We start from the raw sequence: 21,102 nt of genomic DNA on the forward strand, positions 1-21,102 counted from the left end.
TGGATGATGTTACATTTGAGAGGGCTCATCCAGTTACAGAATCAAAGTATGCAGCTGGAGAACATTCGGCTCCCTCTTAAGCCCAAATATGTTCCGAGATTCAAAAAAATTTTTATTTGTTAGCTATTTGTGGTTGCTTTTTAAATTATCATTTATTTTTTGTATTTGGTGTAAAGTACACACTGCTGTGGTCTCCTTATGAAGAATGTAAGGTGGGCATTTAAGAGCAGGAAACTGCTGCACCACGTGAACTACTTATCAAATGTGGAGCCTCACCATGTCAAGAGAAATAACCAGAATTGATATGCATTCGTATCACCTTCATCAACAAGTTGAGGGAAGCATGGAGTAGTTCATATTAAAAAAAAGTTTTAGTGGATCGCAAACTCAATATAGTCAGTTTTGATATAGAAGCCAAAGTGGCCAGGACTGAAGAGGTAACGGTCCTGCTGTACTCAGCCCTGGTCAAACCTCATGCTTCAATCCTGGGTACATTTCTGGGAAGATTTGAAAGGTGCCCAGAGGCAGCATTTGAACCATGTCTTCCTGATCTAACTATAAGTCCAGCACCCAATCCACTGGTGTCAAACTCATAGAAACAAGGGCTACTAAACCCATACACAAGGATCCCTGCAGATTGCATGTTCACTGAAAAGCCACATATTGTCTATATTTTGTTGTATTTATTAAAAGTACCCAGTTGCTTTTTAATCTGGTTTAGATGGCCATTAGGAGCATTAGGCAGGCAATGCTCTGTCTGACTCTGCACTACACCAAGACAGTTCATTCTGCCAGTATACGTCAGCCCCTGGTGTGATCTAGATGGCCCAGAAATTTTAAACTAGGACAAAAGAGTAAAGGACATGAGGAATAAATCTGAGATTAACAGTTTTAAAGCCTTGTTTGGGACTTATGTTGTCTCTTTGAGAGTCATGGACATAAGGCAACACCTAATTTGGGACTGTAAAGAACTGTGTGGAGGTGAAAAATGTCCTTGGCCCTAGCAGCTACTGACCCATCCACATTAACGAATCATGGTATTGGGGATGATCTGGTCCAGCTGTTAACAGATTTGAGTCACAAATAACAACCAGCTGCTGAAGGAGCAACCTAGATACCTTCTTCCACTACTTATGAGTTATTCTGACTGCAAAAGTCTGAGACTACGGTCTTCTCACTTAGGTTAGAGAGAGATTGTTAAGAGTACTGAGGGGTTGCCTCTTTAACAAGCCCAAGGACTATCTTTTGGCTGAGGACCCTGTAGAGTAGCAGTGTTCTCCAGCACTGGTCACGTGGTGATGTAATGGAGCAACTGTCTATGCCAATGCTAAACCCCCACTTCCTCAGCAGCTTAACTACTGAAGGTCCAGAAAAGTTCAACCCACCAAAGGCCCACTGTCAAGGTGTTCAGTATCAGGAACAGATATGATTTCATCAATGGAAATGAAAGCCATAAAGGTGATTGTTGAAGCAATGGGTCTGGATAAAATATCTGAGGGAGATGAGAGAAAAGTAGATGGAAAAAACCCCCCAGCAATTATTGGGAATATCCAGTTGGTCGAGCAGGGTGAGGAAAAGGACATATCACACAGAATCAGATAGAGAAAAATAAAACCAGTGTAGTGTCATGGAGTCAAGTTTTAAGGAGGTGGTCAATTATCAAACTGGAGCCACTAGTATCATGGGGCATTCAATTTAGATTATTTGTCAAGGATCACTAAACAGCTAGGCTGAGATCAGAGTTGGGGAGGATGGGGAAGGGGAAGCAGAGGAATGAGCAATCAGAGACAGGGTTTACACATTTGGAGTTTGGACTAGATTTCTTCTAAGATCCTTTGTAGTTCTGTAAACGGACCCTTCAAGGTGATCGTTGTTTTGTCCCTAGGTGGCCCCGTACAACCTTCCAATGCAATGGCTTGGTCCCCACATCTTCTACTAGCTTATAGTAGACTCCAAGTCCCTGCTCATGCTGTTGCCCATCTGGAAGATTCCTATCTACATAACTCCTGCCATGCTTTCCAAACTCACCTCAATCCCAGTTCCAACACAAAAACCTTTCCCCAAATAATTCAACCAGAATTAACTGCTCCACTTTCTGGCCTCTAGCATTTTTATTCTGTACCATTCAATTTACTGCTTTCATTATACATAATTATTCTTTCCTTCCCTTGAAGACAAGGATGTCTTTTACATCTCTGTATCCCTTATAAAGTCTAGCAAAGTGCTGTACACATATTATGCATTTGAATGACTTTAAGTGTCCAAATGTCTAATTATAGTTAATTGTCAAGGCAAAGTATATTAGTTATAAAGTCAGCATTCAGGATGACACCCAGATCAGAAACCCTTCAAAGAAATCTATCTGAATTACCAACCTGTCTTCTTAGGCTTTGGTCCCCATCACTGCATTAACTACTCCCATCAACAACCAAAACTTCTGAACTGGGCAGCCAAGCCAAAATCCCAAAGATGCCTGTTGTTACCTGGAAGCTCCTTTTAAACTTCTTGGCCTCAACCAAACCCAGTGGCAACCCTTTTTTACCTAAGGCTTGTAGTCTTTGTCCTACCACTGTTCCATTAAGAGTACTGGTGAGCAAGGATTGAGTTAAGAATAGGGGGACAGTTCAATATGTACAAAAATGTGTGTAAATTCATATTAATAGTGTCAAACACATGTCAGAGGAGTATTGTGACAAACAGGTGCACAATGTAGTATGGTTTAGTAGAAAGAACACCTGGATTTGGAGTCAGAGAGTAGGATTTAAATTCAACCTTTAATTGTTGGGCTTGGACTGGGTAACTCCTAAAGTTCCCTTCCAGTTCTAGATAATACCAAAAAAAAATACAAAATTTAAGATCAAGAACTTTAGCTGGGCTTCATAGCTAATGCTTGAATTCTTGACAGTCCAACTCTACCTTAAATTGCCTCATTCCCTAAGCACAACTATTCCCAATCCTCCCTTCACTCTGGTTGCCCGTCACATTCCCAACTCACTTATATCAAGCGTCTTTCCCCTATACTCCGCTAAAGACTGAGGCCATCTGACACAAACTGTCAGGATCCCTCCTCTCCAGTTTTCAGTATTCTCAGTATTGTAACCTGCTTTTTTTCCATTTCTTCCATAAATTATTTATTAAAATCCGCATTATCCTCAACCTGACAGGCTGGAAAGCTCTCTTCTGCCTCTTAATCCATCAGTCATCCCCAATCTTCGACTTGGCTCCTCTTTCTCCAATGACTCCCTCCCACCTGCCTATCATTATTTTTATCCCCAGCTGCCTATTATTATCACCATAATTAATCTTATCTCATCCTAAAATTTTTTAAAAAAAGCCTTCCTACATCTTCTACTTTCATCCACTTAACATTCCATTTTACTCAAAATATATTTGTTTTCCAAAAGCAACACTTTCCTGACACTGAGATCCCAATGATTACCAAAGACCTGCTTATCACAAAACCAATGGCCTTTGTTCAGTCCTCATCTGATTCTCCTATCTCCTTTCTGACCCTTTATGTGGGTGTTTTAAGTGCCTGTCCACGGCCCCCTTTCCTATAATCTTATTCTTACCTCTATGCAGGTTACCCCCAAATCTCTATTTCTAATTCTGATCTACAAGTTTTAGATGCACATCTTAAAGGCACACAAAGGTTACTTACTAGTACCTCAAACTCAGCATGGTGAAAACTAAGCATATTATTCTTTCCCCCTAAGCCTGTTCCTCTTCTAGCTTCATTATTTCTACCTGTGGCACCCGTACTCATGCAGCCTCTAATGTTCAGAATCTTATTTTTTTTCCTTCTTTCCCTTACCTTTCATATCTAATTAATCAGTTAATGAAATCTTACTAATCCTATCTCTGAAACAACTCTCAAATCCATTCCCTATGTTCAAGGCCATCTTCACAGGCCCTCACCATCACCCACCTAGACTATTTCCTACCTTAACCCACCATTCATAATTCTGATAAAATAATTTCTTGTGCATAGACCTGGCCATATCAAATCTTTAGTGGCTCTCTAATGCCAAATAAGGGTCAGGCTTGTTTGCCTGGCATTTAAGACCCTCCACAATCTGGCAATATCTTATTTTTCCAGCCTTCTCTGCCTCCCACTTGTGCCTTTACTAATGTTTCCTATGCCTACTATCCACTGCCTTTTTTTTCCCTATTGTAATTCTATGCAGACTTTCAAGCCCAACTCAAATGCCACTTTTCCTTGATGACTTCCCTGATCCTCATTTCCTCTCTTATGGATCCTCCAGATCCTCTCAACACAAGGCACAGCAGATCAACTTGAATTTTTCCCTTTCATCCTAGCTCTGTGACCACAGGAAAAAACACTTAAATCTCTCTCAACCTATTTCTTCCTGTTACATGAGAATAATTTACCTCAGAGGGTTATGAAGCTGAGAGCACATTAAGCACTTTGCAAACATCCAAGTGCAATATATCAGCAATCTGGCAACTTCCTCACAGTTTATATTTATGTGGTTTTTTTCTCCTACAAGGCTAAGTTCCAGGGCTAGGGCTCTCAGTTAACCTTGATCATCTTCCCCAGTGCATGCACAATGCTCTGTGCACACACAAAAAACAGATGACAAGTGCTGAGACTCTGAAATGGAATGGAGAAACAAGGGACAATGAGTATGGCCAAACTGGGTAATTTTTTAAAAGGTCAAATCCACAGCCACAGTTAGCTAATATTTCCTGTTTATTCAGGGGATGGGCAGAAAGGGAAGAAATCCTTGAACCCTCACAAAAATGTATTCATATTCATTCAATCACACTGAAACATTTGTTTCAAGAGACTGAAAAAGTGAAACATTTCATTTGTACTGGGAGGAAATGAGGATTGTGAAAACAATCCAGGAAGCTTGGAAAGCCATCCTGGCTCAAGAGAAAAGAACTGCTACCACACTCCCCAAAAGGAGAAATGAGACCCAAACCTTTCCCCCTCTGAATGATGATAACCATATTCCTCAGAACCCATATTACCCTCCCCCATTTCCTTTAGTGGTATGGTGGGAAATCCCTTTAGTAAATATTACAAAAACTAGGTTTTGAGACACAGCCTACATTTTCCCTCCCTAACAATATCAATATCCTCACCTCTACAATCTACTTGCCGAAAATGAGGTCATGAAATCTCTTTCTTTCTTCCAAAACAGTTCCTCTTGTGTATAGTTACATATATAATGGTGAATGGTAAACTCCTTTCCAAGAAATATCAGGACCAGAGCCCCTTTTTATGTTTAGCATTCAATCAACTATTCTTTGGGGAGTTTTACTTTCCTAACTGAAACCAATCCTGGGGAAAGCTACCTAGATTGCTGGCCCCTCTTCATTGGCCTTGATGGGACAGAGGTAGGGGTATCTTGCCCAATACACTTCATTTTATGGTGGCAGAATTCCAATTAAGAGGAAACTTTCCACATGTTTCATGTTCATAGAATATTCCTCAGGATGGAGTCTGTCAGAACTCTAAGAACAAGCTCTAACCAAACATTTTCTTGCATTTAACGTATTTACCAGGGCAGCAGACTCTCACTCTCTCATGTGGATGGATTCTCTGATATTTAATGCAGCAACTCTGATGGAACCTTTGCCCATAGTCATCACATTCAAAGATTTCTCTCCAGTGTGGATTCTCTGATGACGAACGAGAGCTGAGCTATACCTGAAGGCTTTCCCACACTCACTACATTCATAGGGATTCTCCCCTGTATGAATTCTCTGATGCTGAATAAGACCTGAGCTATAGGTGAATCTTCCACCACATTCCCTACATTCATAGGGTTTCTCTCCTGTGTGGATTCTCTGATGTTGATAAAGATGTGAACTCTGGCTGAAGGCTTTTCCACATTCATTACATTCATAGGGCTTCTCTCCAGTATGAATTCTTTGATGATGAATAAGGGTTGAGCTCCGACTGAATGCTTTCCCACATTCATTACATTCATAAGGTTTTTCCCCAGTATGTATTCTCTGATGATGAGTAAGGGTTGAACTCCAACTAAAAGTTTTCCCACACTCATTACATTCATAGGGCTTCTCTCCAGTATGGATTCTCCTATGTAGAATAAGAGCAGAGCTACAACTGAAGGTTTTCCCACAGTCATTACATTCATAAGGTTTCTCTCCAGTGTGAATTCTCTGGTGCTGAATGAGGTGTGAGCTCTGACTGAAGGCTTTCCCACACTCATTACATTCATAGGGCTTCTCTCCTGTGTGGATTCTTTGATGCTGAATGAGGTCTGAAGTTCGATTAAAGCTTTTGCCACATTCATCACACTTATGGGGTTTATCTCCCACAGAACCTTTTTGATGGATAACAAGGTTTGAATTAAGACTAAAACTATTCCCAAATTCTTTGTACTGCTGGACTCTCTCACCTGTGGAGCTTTTCTGATCCTCAACTATTACTTGTCTAAGATCTCCCATCTTTCTCCTCAGTCTTTCCCCCATGGAGTTTCCCAGTTGCCTCTCTAAATTGCCTTCCCATTCACAGGCTTCTCCAAATTTGAGACTTGAAGGAACATCTTTTTGGAATCTTCCCAGTATCACCCCATGTGATTCTGCAGCTTCAGAAATTTCTTGATCATTCCTAGTTCTGGTCTCACCATCTGACACAATAAACAGAAAACATTCTCTTTAGTGAAAAGAATGGAAACTAAAAAAGAAAAGGAAAAAAAATCAGGTATCATTAACATACCTAGGACTGAGAACATATGGCTTTTATGCTCTGCCAAAAGACTCCACAGAAAAGGTAGGGAGATAGGGCAAAATAGAGCTTATAGATATTCAGGGTTTGGGAAAACAAGGTTGGTAAAGGTCACCAATGCCCAGAAGTATTCATATTAGCACACAAAGCCAAGCAAGAAGATGGAACTGAACGGGCAATGGGCTATAGTAGTAGTCAAACTATTAGGCAGAGAAGCCAAGGGACAAATAGGCAAGCTGGAAAAAAATAAATGATGAAGAAGAACCTATCAAGTAAAATGTAGGAATTAGCTAGTAGAAGAATCAAAAAGATGGAGAAATGATTATGGGAGGTTGTAATTAGAAAAGCAATTTAAGTAGTAAGGAAAAGCTGTCACAGGGTCCTGGAGGTAAAGAGGGTGATAAGTAGAAGTGGGGAAACTGTATCAAAAAAGATGAGGCTCTCCTGCTTCCTGCAGAACCCTGTCCCTGGCTTGCTTGCAGTTAGTTACCTCATACATACAAAACAAAAGGGTGGCAAAAAGAGAGTTATGTCCATTTCTGGTGTATCTTAGGACCCATGCTTATATGGGCACATTAACCCGGTCAGGTAGGAACCTCAGTGCTTACATTCTGTATTTATTTATTTTTTTGGTTACCATGAGATTTTTTACACAAAGTTCAAGGCAAAGGAGACAACTATGAATGAGCTAAATAAATAGTATTTTAAGTCTGTAAATCATTTAAAGATTAAAGCTGTGGGTGACTGTGTGTCCCTTACTTACCTATACAAGAGGCACTTTGGAGTCCCTGGCTTTCAGCTCCCTTCAAATCCAGGACCCATGGCTCTTCTTCTCCATCCAGGTGAGAGATTATCTCAGGATTTGGGAATGGAAAGCCTACCCATAAAAAAAGAAATTTGACAGAAAAGTTTGTGATGCTCAAACTGGGCTGCTCCAGGACTCAAATCTTATTTCCATTATCTACAGAGGGCAGATGGAGAAAAAATATACTGAATGAACTAAAAGAAATATGCTCTCAAGAGCAAGCTGAGATAGGGTCAAGTTTATAATCTGTTTCTACAAGGGTAAGTTTATGTTCCCTCTCTTCATTAAGAAACGTTTAAGTAGAGACAATTATATTAGAGACAGGACAAGGTGACCTAGAGGTCTACTACAGGCAACCTGACATATGAGGAATGTAAGAAACTAGCTAAAGCCCAATAATGTTCTCATGTACATAGCAGACAGGCACAGTCACTGCATTTTCACATGGAAAGGGTTAATCCTTCTCCTTTTTAAAGGACTTCAATATTTAACTTTCCTGGGAGAACCCAAGAATCCTTTGCTTAATGTTTCCATTGATAGGACAGCTATTTTTTTTTAAGGGAGACATTTCATACCCAGTGAAAACACATTCCCGTAATTCTCCAACATCACATCCCTGTAGAGGTCCCTCTGAGCAGGGTCCAGACGTTTCCATTCCTTCCGAATGAAGTACACAGCTACATCCTCAAATGTCACCAATTCCTGTAAAAACATGTGTAATTCTAAAACCATGAGATAGAGCTGTAAGCATTAGGAAGTGAAGGTAGGTAAAGAGTTCTAGATAAAGTGATGATGTAAAGTGAGTATTAGTGAAGTAAAACCAGAAGTGAATCAGGAAACAGCAAATACAGAGTTCCCTCACCCAACAAGAAAGGACTGCATACCTGGGAACAGAAATGAGGATCAGGACCCAACACAGGATGTTACTTGGTAGAAAATATTCAGTAAGAAGTAAAGAGATAGGGGCAGCTAGGTGGCACAGTGGATAGAGCTCTGGCCTTATAATCAGGACGATCTGAGTTCAAATCTGGCCTCAGACACATGACACTTACTAGCTGTGTGACCCTGGGCAAGTCACTTAACTACGATTGCCTCACCAAAAGGCAAAAAAAAAAAAAGAAAAGAAAAAAAGTAAAGAGATGAAGTCACCTTTAGGTAAGAGTGGGACAAGTGAAACCACAGCTCACCTGGGACTTGGCTTTTAGAAGTGCAGCTGCCAGCATCTGGTTTCCCAGGTTACCCTTATCATGAGAAGCAGAAACTTTGGGAGAAGGTGGAGCTGAGGGGGGAAAAAAAAGAAGTAATAAATAAGTCTACTTTGCCCTGCCACTCCCCCAACCTAAATAAAAGAAATTCACTAGAACCCAGGAAGATTCTTTTCCTACATGCCTGACTTGTAGTTAATTTTAAATCCTCAACTAGCTTTTATCAACTACATGAAGTATTTATAGAGCTACAGCTCTGAGTATTTGTCCTTAAAAAAACTTAACTCTAATTTCTAAAATACATCTCTCTATCAATGTACAAATGTGACTCTGCACATATTCCACCCCTCAACTGTCCTCATCAATTCATTTCCACTCAATACTATCATTAGTGCTCCTTAAACTACATGTCCTACTGCCAAACAAACAACACAGGACAAAGACTGAGATGCTCATCCTACTTCTGTTAGCCTTTTATACTGCTTCTTCAACACAGGGAGTAAAGCAATCATTTTTCTTACATCTCAAGAGATAAGGAAATTCTGCTTTGATTTAGGTCCTTACAGTGACTGTTTCCTACATTATTAGAGATGAGGTACAAAGTCTAAAGAGAAAGTCCTTGGATACTAACTTTTCATCAGGCCATCTGGACCATCTCACTTCTCCTCTTCTATTCTCTCCCCAGCCCATCCTCTCTTAGGGAAACTACTTCAGTGCTCCCTTAGAGTTGTCTTATCCTATTTCTGTCCTTTCTCAAGCTCTGCCAAATACTCTGATCATCCCACTCACCTGTCTCTCTTTCACTCCTCATCAGTCTTAAAAGAAAACCTAACAGCTTCAACTAGTCCAGCCCTGGCTGAGTATATAAACTTTCTTCCCTCAAAAAATACATAATGCAATGCAAATATTTCCTATTTCACTGTTTTTATTTGATAATTTCTACATGCATATGTGTGCCAATGAGTTAGACTATAAACTTATACACAGGGGCTATGACTTTGTACACTGCTTCCTAATGATGAGTGAGAAAACCCAAGAAACACCACCCACTACGGGTGAAATGATGCCACACCAACTCAAAATGAAAACTCCATATAGTAGGCAAGAGTCAACATACTTGCGGCAACCAACTATTTCCTACTCTTTCGGGTAAACTAAGGAATAATCCCAAGCAACATTTTTCAGAATTCCAGCTCTTTAAAAGCACAGGCTTCTGTTGAAATGGAGTCAGCAAGACTGTATAAGGAACAGGATTTAGCAGTGCTAATGATTCTCCTGTCATTCCAACCCAATAATTTAACCAATCCAGACAAAAAAGACCAGGATCCCATAGGAAGAATGTCCTCAGTAGAGAATCCTAATTAATTCTACATCAAAATAATACTTGCTGCTGAGACATTCTCAATGCCCATTCTTGGAGGACCCCTTCATTCTGCATTACCACTGTTTTCTATCTCACCACAATGGAGAAAGTTTTCTGTCTCTCATAGGAATCTACGCTCCTCACCACTCTCAAGCAGGAGCTGAGGTTCCTGAGACACACAATCAGCTTGTGTTTCCATGGGATGCTCTGGAACTCTTGTCTTCTATCAGAGTACAATACACAAGGAATGTGTCTCTAATGACACTGGGAAAACACAATGGGAAAAAAAGTTTAAGAAAAGACAACCACAGGAAATACCTCCAGAATTCTTTATGTTTATGTAATACCTTACAAATACAGTTATATTCATCTCATTTCAGCACAATTTTACCGGGTACGTATTACTCATTTTGCAAAAAAGAAAACTTAGGCTCAGAGAGATAAGTGATTGACTAAGGTTACACAATAAGCAAGTTACAGAGCAAAGAATCAAAGTCAGCCAGGTCTACTAGTGGAGTATCATGTTCAGTTTTGGATGTCACAATCTTAAGACACTGATGAACTGTAGTACATCCACAGGAGGGCAGGAAAGATTGGGAAGGACTTAAAAATCACGTCACGTGTGAATGTGAATGTTTAGCCTGGAGAAAATTTAAAGAGGGACAGACATACAGCTGTCTTCAAATATCTGAAGGCTGTCACAAGGAAGAGAGATCAGACTCATTCTGTTTCAGCCCAGAGGTCAGAACTAGGAGCAATGGGGAGACACTGCAGATGAGGAATTTAGATCTGATAAATGGTAAAACTTCCTAACAATTAGAGCTATTCAAAAGCAGGACAGGTTGCTTCAAGAGGGCTGACTGGAGGTCTTCAAGAAAAGGTGGATGACCACTTTTCACTAGTGGGTATTCCTGAACTAGGCTAAATTGTATCTTGAGTTTCTTCTAATTCTGAGATTGTGTGAGTCTTCTGATTCAATGCTGGAAAGGAGCACCTGTGACTAGACTAGTGTTTTCTGTTAAAATTGATTTTCTGAAATATAAAGGAAACTGAGGACAAAGTTACCAAACCATCTATGATTTAATATGCAAAGCTAGCATTTGCATATCAAATCAGGTCACCTGATTCCTCAGAGGTCAGAGACCCTGAATGATTTATTTACTAAGCTGACTTTTATAACAGAAAAAAGGAATAAAAAAATGACAGAATCTTATTTTGAACATAATTCAACTAGACAAGGCAGGTCACCTGACTAGTTAGCTTCTTCCAAGTGTTCTTAATCCTATCCAGAAGTCCTCTTCTTACATGTGGTGGTGCCTTTTATAACCAGAAGGTGTACTGGGAAAGAGAAACCTGTGGTCAGTAGTTAGCAGGCATTCACCCCACCCCACCCCACGCCATCTTCCTTAGAAGATTCCATTACTCAACTCATATACTAGCTCAAGAAAAAAAGGAGCTTTTCCATTGAGACTGGAAAAAGGAACTTCACCTCTGGCTAACCTTTCTCCAGCTGCAATAAAGGGGAACTTAGCCTCTGGTCAACCCTAATTTCTGCTAGAAAAGGAAACAGCCTTCAAAAAGAATAATCCTATGATTATTTTATTATGTCTTATTCTAAATTATCTGCTCCTAAATGTTAGTCTTCTCAATTTATCTATTCACTAAATCTATAGATAATTGAGACTTAAGCAACTATGTTTAGTCTGGCTTAGCTGTTAGAGCTAGCTTTTCCTAAAGAAAGGAGTTTAATCCTATAATCAAACTAAAAATAAATCAAAGTAATCAATACTAATTTAATTCCTTTTCATTTCCAAGTCCCAAGAGGACTGTGTCTCAAACCACTCCCAATTAAAATATTATTTATGAATAAAAAATCATAAACAACCCAATGCACAAAGATAAATACTGTACTACTAGCTATTAAAAATAAGTGCCTCTGTCTATATATGAAAATGTTTATGTGGAATTAAGTTAAAAAAATATATTTATACGAAATTAAGTAAAAAAAGAGTACACATTTAATATATATTAGATGTGAACAAAGAGTGATGTCAATTGTTTAAATTCATCAGGTTTTGTGTTTTTTTCTCATGAAGTTATTTCAGGTTATAACTTTAAAAATAACACCACTCTTCTAGGTTACACAAGAATTCTAACTCTTCTAGATTCGGAATTAAACTTGATGAGTTCCTGTTTTTTTCACTCCATTAACTATCACGCCTGGTCCGAGGGCTAGTGAACCTTCCTTTAAGTTCGACTCTAGGTTCAAACCCTTTTTTAATAAGCTCTCCATAATCACAAAGTACATGACAAGATCGGATAACGTGGGCAGCAGCTTTTACCTTTTTTTTTTGAAGCAAAAAGTTTTCTGAGAGCTTTTGGTTATTTGGGGAACAGTCTTCCTTTAACCCACCTTGTTCCTCCACTGTAAATTTCTGCGGGTCAGAGTACTAGCTAATGCTAATCAATTGTATTGGGGACAGCTGTATTGGGGGAGATTATTCAGAATTATCGTATCAGAAAAGACGTGCCTCTATATCGTTCTAGCTTTATCCCTATCACTTTCTTTCCTAGTTGCTACTAGAAGCATTGTCAGAATAAAGCTTCAGTCTCCAGGGGAAAGCTCCAGCTCCAGATCTGAACAGTAGTGAAACACTAAAGGAGCGGGATAATTATCTCTTGATGTTTTTATGCCACAATTTCGCTTGAATGCCTTTTGCCCTTATGTCCACAAGAGACTTTTCTTAATTAATAACCTTAATACCTAGCAGAGAAGTTAAGACTTAATTGTGACTGGGACCCAAAGCAGACTTGGTAGCCATCTCAGTGAAGAATACCAAAAACAATGAAAACTGGTTTCTGTCCCCTTCCTTTTAATGCAGAAACAATTTTTTGCCTCAACATTATAGCCTATTCGCCCTAACCCAGCATCAAAAGGAGGAAAAATAATCAGGAGATGGTTTGGTGTCCATTTTTACAGAGATTCTTAAAACATCCTAATTCAGACAGGTAGCTAGAAATAACAGCTCAAGTTTACAAAGTTCTCTAAGGTCTGCAAAGTACAAAGATCTCACAATCTCTTGAAGGAAGCAGTGTAAGTATTATTATAGCCATTTTACGGATAAGGAAACTAGGGTTCTAAGAGGCCCAAGACCACACAGCAAGAAAATCTCAGGCAGACTTCATGTCTTTATTTTCCTGACTTAAGTTCAGCACTCTACTCATCATGTTATTCTACTTCTCAAATACCAGTGACAACAACATGCTAAGCTGCTCTTCCCACCATAATAAAACTGATGAACTCTAAGCTCCAGTCAGGTCCAGAATAGAACTAAAGTGACCAAACTTCTCATCTTTCTTTCCAGTCTGGGGCCAACACCTCTCATTCTTAGCCTGCAGCCACCTACTTCTCACTACTCATTTCTACTATTTCTAAAGCTACTTCAGCACAAAAGATGCCAAATCCATTCATGAGGAGGGTCAGTGATGAAAGGAAATGAGAAACTTAGAAGACTAAGGCTCTGATGCATTCCTCATTACAGGAAAAACAAAGGTGGAGGTTAAAAGACATTCTTCAGAATGAGTCCCCAGAACCTGGCACAATCAACACTTCTTAAAGAAAGCAAAAGTCTGCATTGCATTCCAACAGCAGGGGACCTTGCTCTATCTCAAAGAATCCTCAAGGAGGATCAGAGAATCTCCCCAATGCACCCACCAATCCCATTTCTCAAAAACAGGGAGAATTATAGCCAGGTAGAAAGAGCGGTACACAAAGGCACCCCTCCTCTGGACAGATGCTAGGGGGCCAAAGCATCAGCCATCCTAAATTCAAAACCCAGTCTTTTGACCTGAGAAAAGTTCATTCTATTTGGTGCATATGCTGTGTGAGAACAAAATGAATTAAAGGTCATGTAAATTTCCTTTTTAATCAGTGAATCATTTATAGTAATCTAATAGACATGAACTAATTTTGGTTGTTTTGGGAAAATGGATATATTTTAAACTAAGAGTAATTAGACAAAGAATTGGAAATTGAGAGGATGCCCATCAACTGGGAAATGGCTGAGCAAGTGGTGGTATATGAATGCAATGGGATACTATTGTGCTATAAGAAATGATGAACAGGCTGACTTCAGAAAGACTTATATGGTCTGATGCTGAGTGACGTGAGCAGAACCAAGAGGACTTTGTACACAATAACAGCCACATTATGCGATAACTAATATTGTTAAACTGAACCCTTCTCAGCATTATAAGGATCTAAGACATCTCCAGAGGCCTCGGGATGGAAAATGCTGTCCACATCCAAAGAAAGAACTATGGAAGTAGAATCACTATCACTTATTTTTACCTTCTGTTGAGTTTTGTTTCATCTTTCTGATGGTTCCTCCTATTGGTTTTAATTTCTACTTACAGCTTCACTAATGTGAAAATGTTTAATAGGAATGTAAATATAAAACCTATATCAGATTGTGTGATGTCTTGGGGAGGGTGGGGGGAAGGAAGGGGGAGAAAAATTTTCAACTCAAAAGCATATGGAAGTGATTGTTGACAAATCAAAATAAAGTAATAAAATTTTTAAAAAATAAAATTTAAATTTAAAAAAAGAGTAATTAGGCATCAGCTACACCTGTGTCTTAAGTCAGGCTTTGCAGGTGTTCAATAAGTGTCTTAACTGAAATTAGGGATTCATTTTTGTGTGGTGTTGAGAAAATTATGGTACAAAGACTACTACAGGTGAGTATGTGTCCATCTTTATTACAAAAAAATTCAATTCATCATTTATTAATCACCTATTCTATTCGAGGCTGTAACAGGTAAAGTGGACATTTCAAAACAAAACCATACAACAGCCCGTGCCCTCAAGGAGTTTACATTCCTTGGGGAAGAAGAAATAAAACATTATACCCAGTTAAATTAAAACAAGACAGGAAGGTGAAGGGAAGGGAGTAAGCATTTATATGGCAACTACAATGTTTGAAGAACTGTGCTAAGTACTTCACAAATATTATTTCATTTTATTTAATCATTTTATAGGAAGAAAAAAATAAGCTTCATGGAGGATGTAGTTTAAAAGCTTTGAAGGAAGGTTAAGATTCCAAACAAGGGAGTGATGAAATGGCAAATTCAAGAATCATCTTCCTGTGTTTCTATATAAAGGTGCATTCAGGTTTTTCATCCAATAGTTTAAAGAGACCTGTTTTTCTGAGGTACCACATCACAGCTATCAGATTGGCCAACATGACAAAACAGGAAAATGATAAATATTGGAGAAGATGTGGGAAAACTGGAACACTAATGCATTGTTGGTGGAGTTGTGAAATGATGCAACCATTTTGGAGAACAATTTGGAACTATGCCCAAAGGGCTATAAAACTGTGCATACCCTTTGATCCAGCAATAGCACTTCTAGGGCTATATCCCAAAGAGATCATACAAATGGGAAAAGGACCCACATGTAACAAAAATATTCACAGCAGCTCTTTCTGTGGTGGCAAAAAATTGGAAATTGAGAGGATGCCCATCAATTGGGGAATGGCTGAGCAAGTTGTGGTATATGAATGTAATGGAATACTGCTGTGCTATAAGAAATGAAGAACAGGCTGACTTCAGAAAAACCTGGAAAGACTTGTATGGTATGATGCTGAGTGAAGTGAACAGAACCAAGAGAACTTTGTACACAATAACAGATATGGAAGTGATTGTTGATAATCAAAATAAATTAATAAAATTTAAAAAATAAAAATAAAAAATAAAGAGACCTGTTTTGACTGCTTTATAACCTCCCCCTCCAGTTTCTCCATTTATTAAATGAGGCTGGACTAGACAATCTCAAAGGTCCCTTCTAGAATTATTATTGTTATTATCATGGTTACATCCTGTGGTCCCAAGTAGTTTAAGGTAAAATGAAATATTTTCCTAAGTTATCATTATTGTGTGAAAGTGGAAAGAAGTCAGGAGTCCTGTGCTAAAACCCTGGCTCTGTAATTTACTTACTGGCTGTGACCTTGGTCAAGTCAACGAACCTCTCAAACCTCAGTTTCTCCATTATTATCAATAATCTCCATTATTCTTCCAGTAATACCTGCTTAACTTACCTCCCCCCGCAGGGTCTTTGTGAAGAAAATGCTTTGTAAATCTTAAAATGACTGTTACTATTGCTACCAGTACTGGGAGCTGCCAAGAGGTTGCAACCCTCTTTGAGCTGCTAAATGCCCCAGGTGGTTGTTTTTGTTTTGTCTCTGATAGACATCTGAAAAGAGGCCCCAAGAAGTCATTGTGAAGGTTCACCGCGCAAAGCATCGTGACCCTTCTCCCATAGCCCCTCGCTGCACAGGACGGGGGAGAAGGAAGGCAGCGTGCACCAAGGGTGGGGGAGGGGGAAAGGGAACCGAGAAAAAGAGGAGGAAACAGGGGATCGGAGGAGAGAAACAGAGGAAGGCAGGAGAAGAGAAACAAGGAAAGGGAGGAGAGTGGGGAAAAGGGGGGGAGCGGGATAGAGAAACGGGAAGGTGAGGGAAGAGGAGAGAGAAACGGGAGAGAAGACGGGAAAGGAGAAACAGGAGAACGGGAAAGGAAAGGGGAGGAGAAGAAAACATGGAAGGGGGAGAGGTATCGGGACACTGAGGGGGAGGGGAAGAAACAGAGGGAACGAGAGATAGGGAACGGACGGAGGAGCACCCCCGGCGCCGGTTTGAGAGACCCCGTGGGGCCGTAAAGAAGGAGAGTCTTCCCCCCGTCCCGCACCCCCACAGGCCTTGGAGCCCCCCTGCACTCAGTCCCCGGCCCACTCACCGGGAGCCCGGGGCAGTCCAGGGAGAAGAGGTGATAACCCAGCCGTGGGCGGCGGGGACCAGAGACAAGAGGACCGGGAAACAGGGAGGACCTTTCGAACTCCAGCCACGCACGCCAGAAGGACAGAACAATGGCCGGAAGCTCTCTCCCCATTCCCTTCCGGGTATCGCTTCTCGACCGCTCTAGGAAACCCGGAAGTGCCTTCCTCCGTGCTCCGGCACGCCGCGGGGCTGGGAGGAGGCGGCGGCCTGGGGCCGCCGCCGACCCAGAAGATGGGCAGAGCCGTCCCCTCCGGCCTGAGGGACGGGCTCAGGACTCCCATAAGCAGCTTCCCCAGCCCGGCCCCCAGTCCCTACCTCAGCAGCCACGGACGGGGCGGGCTGGTCCTTTTGTGCCGCTCATCCTGAGCCGGTTCTGGATCGACGTTGTTATCCGTTCTCCATAAACCCTCCCCCGCCTCCCTTCCCTATTACTGTCCAGGGCAGCACCATCCTCCCAGTCCCTCAGACTCCCAGCCTGGCAATGATCCCGACTCATCCCCTCCTCCCCCCATGTCCCCGCTGTAGCCGAGGCTGCCCGGGTTTTGCAGCATGTCCTGTACACCCCCTTCTCCCCTCTGACGCTGCCACAGGCCCTCACCATCTCCTACCTGGATTATTGCAATAGCCTGCTGTGAGGTCGGCCTGCCTAGAACCTTTCCCACCAATCCATCCTCCTCCTTTCAGCCACTAAAGTGATTTTCCTAAAGAGAAGATCTGACAGTGTCACACACACTGCCTCCATACTTAAAAACTCCAGCGGCTTCCTCTTTCTTCCGGGATCAAATATAAAATCTTCTGTTTGGCTTATAAAGCTCTTCATAACCGGGCCCCTCCTACCTTTCCAGTCTTCTAATACCTTACTCCCTTCCATTTAGTTTGTGATCCAGTGATAGTGACTTTCTTGCTGTTCCTTGCACAGGACGTTCCATCTCCCAACTCTGTCCTAGACCTTCATTTCTTCCTCTGTGCTATTTCATTTGGTGATTTTATCAGTTCTCGTGGATTCAATTTTTGTGCTGATGATTCTTCAGTCCACTTACCTAGCCCCGAATTCAACTGCCTATTAGACATTTCGAACTGTGTATTCCCTTACATCTTAAACTCAGCATATCCAAAACTGAATTCGTCATCTACCCCCCCAAAAAAAAAACCTCTTCCCTTTCAAATTTTCTAAAGCATGACCATGCAGTGACCTAGACTCACAATGTAAATCTCATCCTTAACTCCTTACTTTCAACAACACCTCATATCCAATCGGTAAACAAGTCCTGTTTATTTTATCTCTTAAAACTTCCCCTGCTCTCCTCTGATCCTGCCGCCACCTTGGTACACTCCTATAGTCTTTTGATTGTTCTCTCTCCTTTGACTGTCTCAAAATCAGTCTATCTTACACCTACACCAATCAAATTAATCTTGCTAAAGGATAGATCTGATCATGTCATCTCCCTATTCAGTAAGCTTCAGTGGCTCCCTTACCTTAAGGATCAAAGATAAAATTCTCTGGCATTCAAAGACTTTCATAACCTGATACTTTTCACATTCCTTTTCAGTCTTCTCCCACTTTACAACTTCCCATTTACTCTGTAATCTAGAGACATTTATCTCCAATCACTCCATCTCTCAACTGTGCTTTTTGACTGGCTGTCCCCTATCCCCTAACCCCCAACCCCCAACCCCCATGCTCCCTCCTTATCTCTGCCTCCTGGCTTGCTTGACTTCCTTCAAGTCCTAGCTAAAATCCCACTTTCTACAAGAAGCCTTTCCCAGTCTTTAGTGAAATCTTAATGCCTTCCCTCTTAGACCACACTCAATTTATCCTATATGTAGCTTGTTGTATACAGTTGTTTTCTAATTGTTTCCCTCATTAGACTATGGGATTCTTGAGAGTAGGGATTGTTTTTTGCCTTCCTATGTAATTCAGTGCTTCGGACAGGGCCTGGGTGCCAGGGTGTGGCCTTTTGACTGAGTCCAAATTTTACAGAACAAATCTTTTTATTAAGGGGATTTATTCTGTGAAGTTTGGATTCAGTCAAAGAGCAGCACTTGAGGACCTAGAGGCCACATGTGGCCTCGAGGCCACAGGTTCCCCACTCCTGGCATAAAAGGCACTTAATAAATGTTAGTTGACTTGATTTAACTACTTCTTGTACGGCCAAGTAAAGCTGTGGAACTGGGAATTAGCTGGAAAAGAATATAGCTGGAGTGCTAAGCTGAAGGCTCAGGTGTATTGGATCTTGGCTAGGAAATATAATTGTACCCTCAAAGTGTAACCAACTGTTGCCCTGCCTTGTGCTCTACCCTCTATATCAGCTTTTGCAGAACTAAGTCTATGCCTAACAAAAGAAATCGCATAACACATTCCCAGCCTTGATAACCTGCTTTTTGTCCCATTAGTATGGCTAGGGCTCTGTGCTAGTCTCTCTGACCTCCATCCCTCACCCCTAAGGTTTCTTGAGAAGCTAAAAATGAGTCAGGACATTCTTTAGGGGAAAGGAGAAGAAGAAGATGGCCCATCTCAGAAGAGCTTGGTTTCATATGAAGTTAGTAACATAGGTATACACCCTCTATTGAATTCCTGTATGTCTTAACTTTCCCCATCTCTACAAGATTTTCTCAGCTGAAGTGGGGATGAAAACTCAGTATTTTTAAATGGAAAAGTAGGAGTCAAGAAAAACATAGAAAGATAGACACATTTAATCAATCTGAAAGGAACATGTGGGGTTGAATTGTTTACATGCTCATGGGGGGGTGAAACAAATGCTTTAGAACTCTAATATTTTTAAGGATCAAAGAGGTAAATAACTTTTGTAGTTTAAAACTACACTAAAACTTTTGGGATGCCCTGTATGACAGAGGGAAGGCCTGGGAGTAGCTTTGTTCTGTTTTGATGGTCTGAAGAGAATACAGAAGTGGAAAGGACAGGAGACTATATTGGGGAAGAAAGGAGGAAGGATTAAAAAAAATTAAGAGTAAAAACTTGGGGGTCAGGGATGGGACAAGGGGAAGAAAAGGTCCAGAACAGAGCTGAAACAGACACTTTCACTTATAGATCACAAATATCAGGCAAACTCCCATTTATCACCTTCTTTGTGAGAATAAGATAGAAGAAAAAAGAGGACAGGATGGAAAAAAAATGTTAACAATCATAACCGTGAATTTACTCATAAGATGAAGAAAGGTCAAAGAATAGATTAGAAAACAGAATCTGTTAATACATTGCTTACAAGAAACACATTTGAAACACAAAGATTCACATGAAGTTAAAATGAGGGGCTAGAAGATTGAAATCTATTTCTTTGGAAAGCATCAGACACTTGCAGAACAGCTTGGTGGTAGGCAGCCAAACTGGTCAGTGGTGTGGTGTGGGTTCATAGACAGGTCAGCATTCTGACAGAACAAAAGATAATCGAATCCCCTGCCTGCTACACAGCTGCATATTGCCATGTTTTACCTTGCTGGTTTCTCTGTCACCTTACTGAGAGGGTCACAGGAATTGTTTCCCTAAGTATACATGATTTTCCTGGAAACGATAATGTTCCTTCAAATGACAAGCTCCAGGCAATTGTACCCTTGCTGCATCTGGTGGAGAACATTAGAAGTGCAGATCTATACCTATGATCAGAGGCAGCAGACACAGAAGGAATGAAGCTATGCAAACTCTCCTGCCTGGAGGCACGTGGAAGAGTAATCTGTTTCCAAGAGTATGCTCTGTGCTTAGAAGAGCTTAGACATGCAACAGCCACATACCTCTTCTGTTGGGAGTTGGTTGTTGTCCTTTGTTCTTGAAGAGGACCAAAATGACATCACTGTGCTAGAGTCAAGTTATAGTGTGTCAAACTGTGGCTGACCAGACTAATACGAGCTTAGAATGCTCTACTGCAGGTTGGGCACAAATAATCCGTGTGAACATTAGGAGTGGATTCTCTAAATTTGCACATCTTGAATTTCTTTTGAGCTACTTCAATTCTGCTTTGTTCATAGAACACAGCACCTTCTCTGATGAGGGTATGCCATGCTGGGTGGTCCTGTGCCAGTGTCTCCCATGCCATGCAATCAATTCCAAAGTTCTTAAGAGAGACCTTGAGAGTGTCCATATATCGCTTTTTCTGACCACCATGTGAGTATTTGCCTTGTGTGAGTTCTCCATAAAAGTCTTTTAGACAAACGTA

The 21,102-nt window shown here is 40.8% G+C and overlaps 1 protein-coding gene across 1 annotated transcript; it reads right to left on the bottom strand.

Annotated features, from left to right (window-relative positions):
- Positions 1-2,755: 2,755 nt before the first annotated feature.
- On the bottom strand, positions 2,756-18,024 carry ZNF3 (zinc finger protein 3). The gene is given in 7 exon segments (XM_078155538.1): positions 2,756-5,631; positions 5,634-6,626; positions 7,488-7,601; positions 8,105-8,231; positions 8,717-8,808; positions 10,242-10,361; positions 17,542-18,024. Coding segments are annotated over 6 exon segments (1,515 nt in total). The 5' UTR covers positions 10,297-10,361; positions 17,542-18,024; the 3' UTR covers positions 2,756-5,497.
- Between the last annotated feature and the right edge of the window lie 3,078 nt (positions 18,025-21,102).

This window comes from Phascolarctos cinereus, unplaced genomic scaffold (genome assembly GCF_003287225.1).
Source record: "Phascolarctos cinereus isolate Bilbo 61053 unplaced genomic scaffold, phaCin_HiC Scaffold_5;HRSCAF=322, whole genome shotgun sequence".
NCBI classification, from domain to species: domain Eukaryota; kingdom Metazoa; phylum Chordata; class Mammalia; order Diprotodontia; family Phascolarctidae; genus Phascolarctos; species Phascolarctos cinereus.